General features: G+C 37.6%; 1 protein-coding gene across 4 annotated transcripts in view; it reads right to left on the reverse strand.

The window, feature by feature from the left end:
- The window catches only part of USP9X (ubiquitin specific peptidase 9 X-linked), a 163,366-nt gene that overhangs the window by 48,478 nt on the left and 102,037 nt on the right, over positions 1-12,851 (reverse strand). For all 4 annotated transcript variants that reach the window (XM_044234797.1, XM_044234799.1, XM_044234796.1 and 1 more), the window contains exons 16-21: positions 9,573-9,915; positions 7,752-7,847; positions 6,737-6,948; positions 5,228-5,468; positions 4,287-4,436; positions 2,974-3,094 (exon numbers count right to left, since the gene is read on the reverse strand). In XM_044234797.1, coding sequence (XP_044090732.1) covers positions 2,974-3,094; positions 4,287-4,436; positions 5,228-5,468; positions 6,737-6,948; positions 7,752-7,847; positions 9,573-9,915 — 1,163 coding nt within the window. The remainder of the gene's footprint in view (positions 1-2,973; positions 3,095-4,286; positions 4,437-5,227; positions 5,469-6,736; positions 6,949-7,751; positions 7,848-9,572; positions 9,916-12,851) is intronic.

Genomic DNA, 12,851 nt, shown 5'->3' on the forward strand with positions numbered 1-12,851 from the left:
AAGAAGCTGAACGGGATTCTCAACCAGAAAACATTGTTTTAAGGTTTATTATGGGGAAAATTAGTAATTATGTATAAGGTCTATAAATTAATTTAACAATGCTATATTCTTTTTAAAAATTTTTAATTATTTATTTGAGAGAGAGCATGAGAGAGGTCAGAGGGAGAAGCAGACTGCCCACGGAGCTGGAAGCCCAGTGTGGGACTCCATCTCAGGTCTCTGGGGGTCATGACCTGAGCTGAAGGCAGTTGCTTAACCAACTGAGCCACCCAGGTGCCCAATGCTGTATTTTCTGATTTTGATTAATACTGTGGCAATTTGAAGAGAATGTCTTTGTTCCTATAAAGCAATAGGTATTTAGGGATAAAAAGATAGGGTATCTACAACTTGTTCTCCAAAGGTCAGGAAAAAATCTTACCACAGAATGACGTAACAAATATAGCAAAATATTAACAACTATTGAATCTGGGGAAGGGTAAATGAGATTGTACTGCTCTAAGTTTCAAATTACCTAATAAGAAATTAACTTTTTATCTATTTTTTAAAAGAGTTTATTTATTTTGACAGCGAAAAAGTGAGAGCACAAGCAGGGTAAGTGGCAGGCAGAGAGAGAGGCAGACTGCCCATGGAGCGGGGAGCCTGATGTAGAACTCGATTCCAGGACCTTGGGGATCATGACCGGAGCCATGATTTTTTTTTTTTAAATATTTTATTTATTTATTTGACAGGCAGACAGGCAGGCAGACAGAGAGAGAGGTGGAAGCAGGCTCCCTGCCGAGCAGAGAGCCCAATGCGGGACTCAATCCCAGGACCCTGAGATCATGACCTGAGCCGCAGGCAGAGGCTTTAACCCACTGAGCCACCCAGGTGCCCCCCGAAAATAAGTTTTTAACAGGAAAAAAGGTACTCTTCAAAAATAAGAGACAAGTAGGAAACAGAAGAAAATAAAGCACCTATCAGTCTAACCTTCAGGGAAATAAGTCTATTAAGTTGTTACACGTTTCTAAAACCCCATTTAGCTCATATTCAAGTGGCAAATAAGAGTCAGTATAATGTAGAAGGTGCCAGTACAGCAGCAGAAGTGCAACTTTCGAAAACCAAAACCAAAACCAACCTAATGAAAACCCCTTAGCCTGGCAGCTGTACAGCAAGGGGCCCTTTTAACTTCTTAGGAAAATGAAAAGTGAGCACCTGCATGCAGAGCTCATCTTGAGAAGTGCACTCCCAGTCTTTTAGGACTCTTGGCGGGTGTTTGTTCTGGGCCCACTTTAATGGCAGCCCATCTGTCTCAGAGCTCCACTTTTCCCTGTGTTATCCCAGCACTAACAAGTTAGCATTTTCTATTGGTCTCATGCCTTTTCATTATCTGCTAAGGCAGCCTTCAGCCACAATCAACTACCTGGTGGGCTGTTCAAACTCTTTCTTTCTTTTTTTTTTTTTTTTTAAAAGTTTTTATTTATTTATTTTACAGAGAGAGATCACAAGTAGACAGAGAGGCAGGCTACGGGGCGGGGGGGCGGGGAGAAGCAGGCTCCCTGCTGAGCAGGGAGCCCGATGTGGGACTCGATCCCAGGACCCTGAAATCATGACCTGAGCCGAAGGCAGTGGCTTAAACCACTGAGCCACCCAGGCACCCCAAGCCGAATAATTTTACCCCAAGTAAAATTATTTTTATTAGTGCTGTTTAAACTCTATGTGAAAGGGCTGCCTAGACTAGGGTATTATAGCCCAAGCAGGGTAAGGAGGACATCCCTGTGGGAGGAGGGGAGAAAAAATTTCAAGAAAGGCCCAAGACGTAAGAACTTGAGAACAGGGACTCTGCTATGGAAAAGGTGAAGAAGGAAGTCCTACAACAGTAGCTGTACAGCAGGCAAAGAACAAACAGATGAGAGGAGGAAGAAGAAAAGCTCCAGAAAACAGTGAAATCTGACAGATTATATAATACAAATAATAATAGGAAATTATTTTGAGAAGTTATTAGAAGATGCATGGGATGAATCTGTTAGGTGTACAGAAAACTAAGGGAATGAAAAGGAGAATTATAGCCAGTAAAAAAAAAAATTGTCAGTAATCCAGGCAAATTACTTTTCACACACTCTTGAAATGTAAATTTACATTTCAGTGTCAATTTTAGATAAGAATTCAAGCAAAAATGGGGAGAATTTGAGAATAAGACTTAAGTTTTCATCCCATGATAGAAACTCAGTAGGTATCTAAAATTGACAAAGACACAGCTGGACAAGGTTTATTTACAGATATAATGGTATAGACACATATGAGAAAAAGCTGAACGTTGAAGTAGTTGTTTTTAAGGAATAAAACAAAAACAGTGCCACAGATAACACATGGCCCATAATACGGTGCAGAAAGAGGTCAGACAGTAAATATTTAAGGCTTTGCGGGCCATAGGGTGTCGGCCACAACCACTGAGCTCTGCTATTTTAAAACAAAACCAGCCACAGTTAGTATGTAAATGAATGAGCATGACTGCACACTAACAAAAGTTTAGGACACTAAAATAAAAATTTCAGGGGTGCCTGGGTGGCTCATCGGGTTAAAGCCTCTGCCTTAGGCTCAGGTCATGATCCCAGGGTTCTGGGATGGAGCCCCACATCGGGCTCTCTGCTTAGCAGGGAGCCTGCTTCCCTTCTCTCTCTGCCTGCTTCTCTGCCTATTTGTGATCTGTCAAATAAATATATAAAACCTTAAAAAATATTCATATAATTTTCATGAGGCACAAAATATTCTCTTGACTCACCCCCTCTCCCCATTTAAGAATGTAAAAGCCATCCTTGGCTCCTAGGCTATACAAAATCAGGCAGTGGGCTGAATTTGGCCGGTGAGCTGTAGTTTGCCAACTCCTGATGTGGTCTATATAACAAAGCATACTCCATCTAGACAGAGAATTTGTTCATATACCCTGTTATGGTCCAGCATGTATTGAATGAACATTACAGATATAAAAAAACTTACCTGGTGGCATAAGCTTCATAAGTACTCTTGCTCCATCTCTAAGAGGAGGCATATTTAGGCTGCTGCCCAAGTCTGCAACTTGCCAAAGGAAAGAAATGTATCTGGGATGCAGTGACATTATCTAGAATACAAAATATACAACATACTTAACTATAAATTATATGCCCCCCCGCCAAAACAGCTAAATAAGTAATTTCGACATTTCTGCTTCTGTCATTGCCACTCTCTCTAAAATGGCCTCCCTTACCCAATCATCCCACCTGTAGAAAGCCTTCATGATACAGACCGAATATATTACCCAAGCTATCTCCAGTAATTTCTGTGAGGCAGCTCTTTTATTACTTTGTTTAATTATTTCTCTCATACATAGAAGTTAGACTCCATATATGCCAAAAGCTGTCATGCCTGCTAACAGTTAAATTCCTAATCCAACTGTTGTAAGGAGCCCATTCTTCTGACACTGGAGTGGCTGGTTATTATCATAGCCATTAAAATTCTTTTGGGGAGGGGTGGAAGGAGAGGGTAAGGAGGGGAGGAATCACAGTTTCTTTAGGCACAAGATATGTTAAGGACAACTTGAAAAAGACTGCACATCCTACAGAAACAGTTGTGAAGAAAGGATTCACTTCTGTGGTATGAATCAAGATACAGTGCTATTTTTCTAAGTTTATATAGTGAAGAGTTTTAATTCAGCTGCATAACAGATTCATTTTATATAAACCTAACCATACTGTATCTAGAAGGAAATGTTTTAAATTTCAACCAAAATACGATCACCTTTCAGATCTATTCTGAAGTTGATAGTTAACTATATAGTTATATGATATTTTGCCATATTAAATGTAAACTTCTCAAGGAAAAACGATTATATAAATAGCCGGCCCTTCAACAACATGAGTTTGAACTTCACAGATTCATTTACCACATTTTTCCCACAAATACAAGAGGGTACTATAAATGTATTTTCTCTTCCTTAGGATTTTAACATTTTCTTTTCTGTAGCTTTATTATAAAAATACAGTATATTATACTATATAATACAGTCAAAATATGAGTATACATATAACATACAAAATATGTGTTCCTCAACTGGCTGTGTTATTAGTCAGGCTTCTGGTCAACACTAAGCTATAAGTAGTTAAGTTTTGGGGGAGTTAAAATATATACATGAATTTTTTACTTCAACCGGGGGCTGGGTGGGAGGAATGAGGGTCAATATGAGGCCAAACTTGATTTCTTTATTCTTTGTTCTCAAACTGTATTTCTTTAATCTCTTAATGCCTTACATATAGTAGCTCAAACCATCTACTCACCACCCCAGGTAAACAGCTTTCCACTTCTGGATTGGGACCATCACTGTAATGATTACCATGGTTTCCAGGAGACCCAGTTGAGGAATCAGAAGAACTATCGGGGCTTGAAGGCATATTAGAACTTATCTGTGTAAGTTTGGCTGTAATTAGCTGAAAATAATATACTAAGTTAGTATCAAAGACAAGAAAAAAAAATTCAAAACAGAAGTTAGTAACCTACCAAAAAACAAACTAGAGGCAATACTTCCAGAAATACCAATTGTAGGTGCTGCCTAACAACCAAATAGTTGTTTTCACAAAACATCTACTATATTTTAAGTACTATTAATGCCAGTCTCACTGTTACAATCCAAATACCTAATAAAGAGCCTCACAAATAACAAATGCTCAATTAACATTTACTGAATAAAATGTTAACTAGTGAAATGAAAAATAATCTCAGGTTTGAATTTTATTCCTCAAAAAAACAAACAAACTGGGACGCCTGGGTGGCTAAGTTGGTTAAGCAGCTGCCTCGGCTCAGGTCATGATCCCAGCGTCCTGGGATCGAGTCCCACATCCCGCTCCTTGCTCAGCGGGGAGCCTGCCTCTCCCTCTGCCTGCCACTCTGTCTGCCTCTGCTCACGCTCTCTCTCTCTCTAACAAACAAACAAACAAACAAATAAATAAAAAACAAAAACCAAAAACCCAAACAAACAAAAACCAAAAAACCAACATTTTATTCATTTATTTAACAGAGATAGGGAGCAAAGCAGGTGAGCGTCAGTGAGAGGGAGAAGCAGACTTCCCAGCAGGCTTCTCGTGAAGCAGGGAGTTGATAGAGGGCTTGAACTCGGGACCCTGAGATCATGACCTGAGCCAAAGGCAGACAGCTTATCACACTACGCCACCTAGGTGCCACAGGTTTGACCTTGAAAAGTTTAGTAATTACAGATACTTACTGATTTATCTTTCAAGTTTAATTGTCCAATCAATTTTCTGTCGTCCGCAGGATCAATCAGTTCACCGCCCACAAAGAGCTCAATTTTTGTATGAGCTACATTGGCTTTAATGCGATTGAGAATATATCGTCTTACTGAACCGATCGTATCATTTGTATGAGACCATACGTCCAAGTCATCAACTTGTCTGCCCTGGTTTGGAAATCGAACTATAAAAGAGAGGTGTTTACCACGGAAAGCTCTGGGGGAAAAAGAAAGAAAAAGGAAAAAACATTTTAGTCAGCAGAATTTCTTATCTTCTATGAACTTAATATTGAGTATTTTCTTATTTAACAAGAGAAAAGTGAACTAAGGATACTTGTTATTTTTAGGATCTTGAAAATACAACAATCATTTTCCACTGTTATTCTTGTCCCTATACATGAGGAAAATGAGACTTATTTTAGATCATAACCTTAACCGAATGAGCCACCTAGGTGTCCCACTATGACTATTTTTAAATGTGAAAAATAAACTAGCTTGAGATTAACAAAAACCCAAATATGTAATTTTTTCTGAAAAATTATTAATATCAGAGTTCACATCCAAATAATATTTATAATGATAGTATATTTAAAAAAATTTATTTATTTGAGATCAGAGTGAGTAAGAAAGCAAGAGAGAGCAAGAGTGAGGGGGTGGGGAGAGGGCCAAAAGGAGAAGCAGACTCCCAGTTGAGCAGGGAGCTCAAAATGGGGCTTTATCTCAGGACCCAGAGATCACGACCTGAGCCATAGGCAGATGCTTAAGTGACTGAGCCACCCAGGCACCCCTGATAACATCTTCTCACAGGGAAGATATAACAAATAAAAATATATTCAAGAAGCAACTTTAGGGGCACCTGGGTGGCTCAGTTGTTAAGCGTCTGCCTTTGGCTCAGGTCATGATCCCGGGGTCCTGGGATCGAGCCCCACATTGGGCTCCCTGCCCTATGGGAAGCCTGCTTCTCCCTCTCCCACTTGTGTTCCCGCTCTCAGTATGTCTCTCTCTGTCAAATAAATAAATATTTTTTTTTTAAAGAAAAAGCAACTTTATATAATTTCATGGTTAGCAACGAGAACTTTTTAAAAATACTGATTGCATTCATTCTACAAACATATCTAAATTATACTCTTTGAATTACTCAATGGTAAGACCTTAAAAGAAATGTAAGTAGACAATTTTGAAGTATTTCCTGCTGTATCAGCTACCTGTCAAAAGCACTCTTTAAGAGTTTTCCCAATTATTCTTCAATCTTACTATGCAATTAACTGTATAAATGAATGGCATCAAAATACTTCAACTCCGTATTACCCTTAGCAACACTTAGCAGGTACTGAAGTCATGGCAAGAGCAACAACAAAAAATACAAAGAGGAAACTAGAGTTAATGACCTATCAAAACAACAACAAACAAACAAAAACTAGATCCTGGGAAAAAAGGTCTAGGAAAATATCAAATAGTTAATTAGAAGATCAGTTATTCACAAACCTTGACATAGGCAGAATTGTTCTTTCCTCGTGATAATCACTGTCACATTCATTTATGTACTCTCTTAACACAGTTAATACACGAACCATTCGAACAGCCTCCTGCCTTGCACAATTAATACTGTCTTTGTCACCATCCAAAACACATAGTGTGTCATAAGAAGCTTTCAAACGATCAAAGCAAGACTGAATGAAGTCTTCATGGATTACCACCTACAAATAATGGGCCAAATAAAGACAGTCAAAAGATGCTTTAAAATGTAAAAACAACAACAAAATACATATAAAAACATTAATTCAATTAAAGATGGCAACAACTAATTATTTAAAGACAGCCAAGTTATTTAACCAAAGTCTATACTGATAATAAAACATACTATGTTTTGTCAAAGGAAGCTAGAGTTATGTATGTTAAGAAGTATGAACTAGATATTTAAAAAATGGACTTTGGAGTAGGTGGCAGAACCAAGAGAAGAAATTCACTTAAAATTCATGCCAAAATTATACTCAAAATAATCACCTCACGTAATTATCAAGACATGATTTAGACAGCATTTTGTATAATGAGGAGACTAAATATTTTCGACAGATATATATTTATTTTTTAAAGATTTTATTTATTTGATAGGCAGAGATCACAAGTAGGCAGAGGCAGGCAGAGAGAGAGAAGGAAGCAGGGAGAGAGAGAAGGAAGCCCAACTTGGGGCTCGATCCCAGGACCCTGGGATCATGACCTGAGCCAAAGGCAGAGGCTTGAACCCACTGAGCCACCCAGACACCCCGACAGATCTATTTTTAAAAGTCAACAACCCTGAAGTCAAGATCTAACCTGAAATCAAGAGTCAGATGCTCAACTGCCTGAGCCACCCAGGCATTCCCCTTTTAGGTGTATTTTTAATAGGAGTTGAAACAGAACAATTTAGTTAATTCAGAACTGAAGAAAAAATTCTTATCAGTGAAGAGTTCTTTAATCAGAATTCTAATTTGTGGAAGTTATAGTGAATGTCAATCCTCACCTGATTGACCTGTAGCCTCGGACCAAGGTTTGTATATATTTCTTTAAGAAGATCTATAGCTCTGCTGGCAATATCGTCATTACTTTGAATCACAACCTAGGTTCAAAACATTCAAATATAAACAACTTTCATGAAATATTTTAGCTGGACACTTCAACTTTTCAAACCACACCCTTGGTTATTTTCAATGCATTACTTGGTAATAATTTGAGGCTATATTTGATATTCAGGTAAATCAAGTAAAATTAAGTAAAAAAAAAAAAAACAAACAAACAAACCAGACCACAGAAAGTAGTAAAATATAAAACTCAAGTCTTTGAATAAAGCAATTTAAGAATGGAAGGCACATACTACTAAGAACAAAATACGCTTTGACCAGTATTAACCCTGCAAATCGACACCTTGGAACCAAGTTGTAAGACACGAAGGAGGAATTCAAATTACTTAAAAAGAAACAAAATATGCATGAAATACACTTTAGGACAAAGAGCTACACTACACTCCCCTCCAGTTCTATAGATCTTTATCACTCATCTAATTATACTGGTAGTCTTCCAACTATGTGCAGAACTCCAGGGGGTTGAGGAGATGTTTTAAGGCTGAATCCTCTGTAGGCCTAGGAAGAGGGAAGGCTGTGAAGCACAGGGGTAATGAGCAGAAAAAACAAAAACCCAAAGAAAAAAAACAGGCTCTCTCTCCTCCAACTACTTTTACATTCTGGAGTACTTAATCAAAAAGTCTTAATAACTGAATGACACAGTAAATAGTCCATGGTCGGCAGAAATATATATTCAAAAAATATAAACTGCTGTGAACAGGTCAGACTTTTGCAGACAGAAACAATATATTGATACTATATTGCTACAACACGGACAAGCCCGGAGGGCAGTATGCTAAGCGAAATAAACTTAGGGAAAGACAAATACTATATGATTTCATTTATTTGTATGTGGTATCTAAAAAACAAACAAATTAAAAAACTGATCTCATAGGTACAGAGAACAGACTGGTGGTTACCAGAGGCAGGGATGGACAAAATGGGTGAGGGTGATTAAAAGACACAAACTTCTGTTTATAAAATAAGTACCAAGGATGTAAAGTACACCATGGTGACTATAGTTAATAATAATACTATACTACATGCTTGGAAGCTGCCATCGGTTAATCTTCAAAGTTTTCATCACAAGAAAAAAGAAATTTGTAATGGCATGTGGTGATGGATGGAGTGATCATTTCACAACAGATACAAATAACAATCATTATGTTGTGCACCTGAAACTAATATGTCAATTTTATCTCAATTAAAAAACATATATATTGAAACTAAAAAGGTGAAAAAATAAACAGATCGTATTTCGCTCCCTCAGGTGTTTAAAAACATCCCAAGTTGAAACACTGCCAATGAAATATACATTTGTAGTTCATTCTAAATAGGTCTTCTCCTCTGTTCTGTTTTAGCATTGCATGTGTAACAACATTAATACCGAAGGAGAATGGATCTACACTAAATGAATGAAGAGAAGAACAGTAACTTCCATGGAGAGGCATGAAAAATGTGTACCGTCAGTGTATTTCTAAACACACCCAGAAGGACATATTCTAGCCAAGACAAAAGGATCATCAGTGACAGAGGGGGAAGGGAAGGGAGAGAAGGAAAACAAACCCAATGACGAATGACCCAATAAGATGAACTATCACTATCTTCTGGGACAAGCATCAGAGCAGCATACACACATAATTTAGATGCAAAATTGTCCCCCTTTTGCTATTTGAAAAATTTCATCGGAAAGAATGTTTATCAAGTTCCTACTTTTCACTTACCCTCCAAAGATAGTCTAATCCTATTAACTCCAAATCATCCATCATATATGCTCTCCTTTTGGCTACTAATTTTCCTTCTCGACAATTCACAGCTTTGAAGAATCGCTCAAAACATTTCATTCCATTCTCAGTTAATAGGGATGGATCAAGCTGAAGCACATTACTTTCAAAGAAGTCTTTATTTATATCAGGATCCAAGTCTGGTTCATCCCCCATCAACTTGGAATACCACTTAAAGCAGGCTTCACGATCACAAAGGTAAACTGCATTCTCTGCTAAGCATTTCCATATTTGTTTTGCCTGAGGAGCACATAGCCACAGTTGGCCATCCTTCAATAAAAATCTTGGAAAAACATAAAAAATGAGCAGTTAGATCTACCTAATTTTTATGGTGAAAGGTAATCTATCAATATATGTAATAATAATCCATCTATCACAATTGTATTTTAACTACAGTTAAAAAGATGTCAGTGCTTATTAATATCTTACCAAACTTAATTTTTATGTTGTAGTAAAAACTAAAAATAGTAATAGTAATAAAAAAATCAACTAGGTACTAATTCATTCATTTAACAAGCATATATTGGACGCCTACAATGTGACAGGAACTGGGCCTAAACTGAATAAAAGATTTGTTTACTGAACTTTAAACAGTTTGGTCTTTGAAACCAGCCACTGTAAAACTAATGGGTTGAGTTTTACCATTCTGCTTCTACGGCATCATTGGAAAATGAGGTAGTTTCCAAGTGACTTTCACACATAAACATTTCATTAACTAATTTAAGTCAAAATTCCTTAAGTTTAATACTTTCTGATGGTCAAATACGCATCACTCAGTACCTGGACACATTAAACAGAATAACTGCTGTATGACTTAAACTTTTTCTGTTCCTATGTAGCAGGATGCTTATCAATTATTCAGTGATGCTCTTTTTAGTTTTGTGAATATTGGTTATTAAGTCAATGAAGGTGAATTTCATTACAGCTATCTCTTCTGTTAACTCTATTTCTTTCAGCATATCTCCACCTACCTATCTGCGAATGACAGGAAAAGAGAACACCTCACTTTATTCAAAATTAGCACAGAATTTCTAGATAACGTAATGATGGCTCCATGTCCAGTTATGGAGTAAGGTGCATGTATTTCATGTCAATGGGTTCCCTCATTACTTCCAAGCATTGTGGGATCTCAATCCTAGGGTTTTTGATATATTTTTTTTAAAAAAAGATTATTTATTTATTTATTTGACAGAGAGAGAGAGAGATCACAAGTAGGCAGAGAGGCAGTCAGAGAGAGAGGGGGGAAGCAGGCTCCCTGCTGAGCACAGAGCCCGATGCGGGGCTCGGTCCCAGAACACTGAGATCATGACCTGAGCTGAAGGCAGCGGCCTAATCCACTGAGCCACCCAGGCGCCCCGGTTTTTGATATTTTAATAGAACTGTGGAGCTATGAGAGGCTTTCTAGCACCTAATCCCATCTAACCTTGCTACCTCTCATTTACAGATATAATATGAAATGTCCTCTGTGGTGACATACATTTGTTTTTCAAAATCTGTTGTTGTTTTTTAATAAAAAGCAAAAAACTTTCTTCAAGCAAAAACTCCACTTGGAAGTCCAATGTGTAAAATATAAGTGGGGCTGTCCCAGTTGTTGGGAGGAGGGGGAAAGAAAGAAGAAATGAGAAATCAAATCTCCACTGCTTGTTTAGAAATCTCAGAGGAAGTTCCTTAGAAGCCTTAAGGCTCCAAAACAGATTTGCAAAAAGCACTGTCTACTATAAAAAGGATAGACCTTGAGTCAGATCTAGTTGAGTGGTACAACTGGTGTCCATATTGGCTGCAAAATTTCACAGAAGCTGATTTAAGCCATGCTGATCTCCACTTTTTTTTAAAAGAGTTTATTTATTTATTTGACAGAGTCACAAGTAGGCAGAGAAGCAGGCAGAGAGTGAGAGGGAAGCAAGGTCCCCGCTGAGCAGAGAGCCCTGATGCCGGGCTCAATCCCAGGACCCTGAGATCATTACCTGAGATGAAGGCAGAGGCTTTAACCCTGAGCCACCCAGGCACTATCTCCAGTTGCTTTTTAATCAAATGGGGAGAATACCTGCCTTCTGCATGGCTATGAGGATTAAATATAAACCATTTAATACAGGACAAGTAAAGCAGGTGTTTTCCCCTTGAGTGTGTTGTTACAGGTCATGTAAACAGGTGTAACAGACCATGGAGTAAAATAGGTCCTGCGACTCCAAACTTAAAAGATAGTAGGAATCGTAACCATTTTTCTGTTCTATATAACCTAAGGGATACAACACATACCAATCAGTAACAGTGGCTCACTATGACAGTGATTTTTTTATCTAGACCTTCTATTTGGGTGGTTGAAAATCAAAACACACGCAGAAAAATAATTTCATTTTCAACAAATGCCGAATTTCTTAAAATCTGGTGGTGGGAGTTTTTCTTCAAGTTAAAATCATGTAACTATTTACATAAATGTTTTCAGTAGATAAACACATAGTTTAGTAATAAAGAAGTCCATAATTAACATAGCTCAGGAGAAAAAAATCCCCCAATATGTCAAATAAATGCAATAGATTTCTCAAAGCCCTGACAATCCGAGCATTTCCCCAGCACACTTACGAACTGAATAAGCATTTCTGCAGTATGTGGTTTTTAAATTTACATGAAACTGCTCGTCAAAAACTCTTAACAATTTCAAATCTGTAAGTGTATAAGCATTAAAGGCTAATTATCACTGAGGAAATTCAAATTTAGCCTTGGACTACATTTAGCTATGGCTCAAGGGGATAAATCTCTTTACCTCATCACCAGCAGAACAATGTTATTGATACATTTGGACTACCTCTGTCAGCCACTGCAAGGATAAACAAGGCAGCAGTGGACAAAAACCACTCTTTAAGTGTTGAGCCAGCAGCCTCTTGTCTCCATTTCCTTATCGACTAGGATATCATTAAGGTGATTATGGCTCTCCAGCTGGTTGTATCAAAATATGGGAATTTATTCTTCAAAAATACATTTATTTTTAGCGAAAACAAATATGAAGAAAGAAGTCTATCCAAAAATCTTAAAATGTGCTCTCTTCAAATACTGCAAAGAAGAAAAAACTCCGCCAATAATTTAATAAAAAGTATTTAATCATAACCAGTTAGGGAAATGTCCTTTGAATTTTAGGTAATCATTTCCATGTGGGAATATAAAAGGTGGCAGGCAAAAAGGTCCCCTAACGTGAACTATACAGCACATTAACTAAGCACTCTT

This window comes from Neovison vison, chromosome X (assembly GCF_020171115.1).
Source record: "Neovison vison isolate M4711 chromosome X, ASM_NN_V1, whole genome shotgun sequence".
Taxonomy (NCBI): domain Eukaryota; kingdom Metazoa; phylum Chordata; class Mammalia; order Carnivora; family Mustelidae; genus Neogale; species Neogale vison.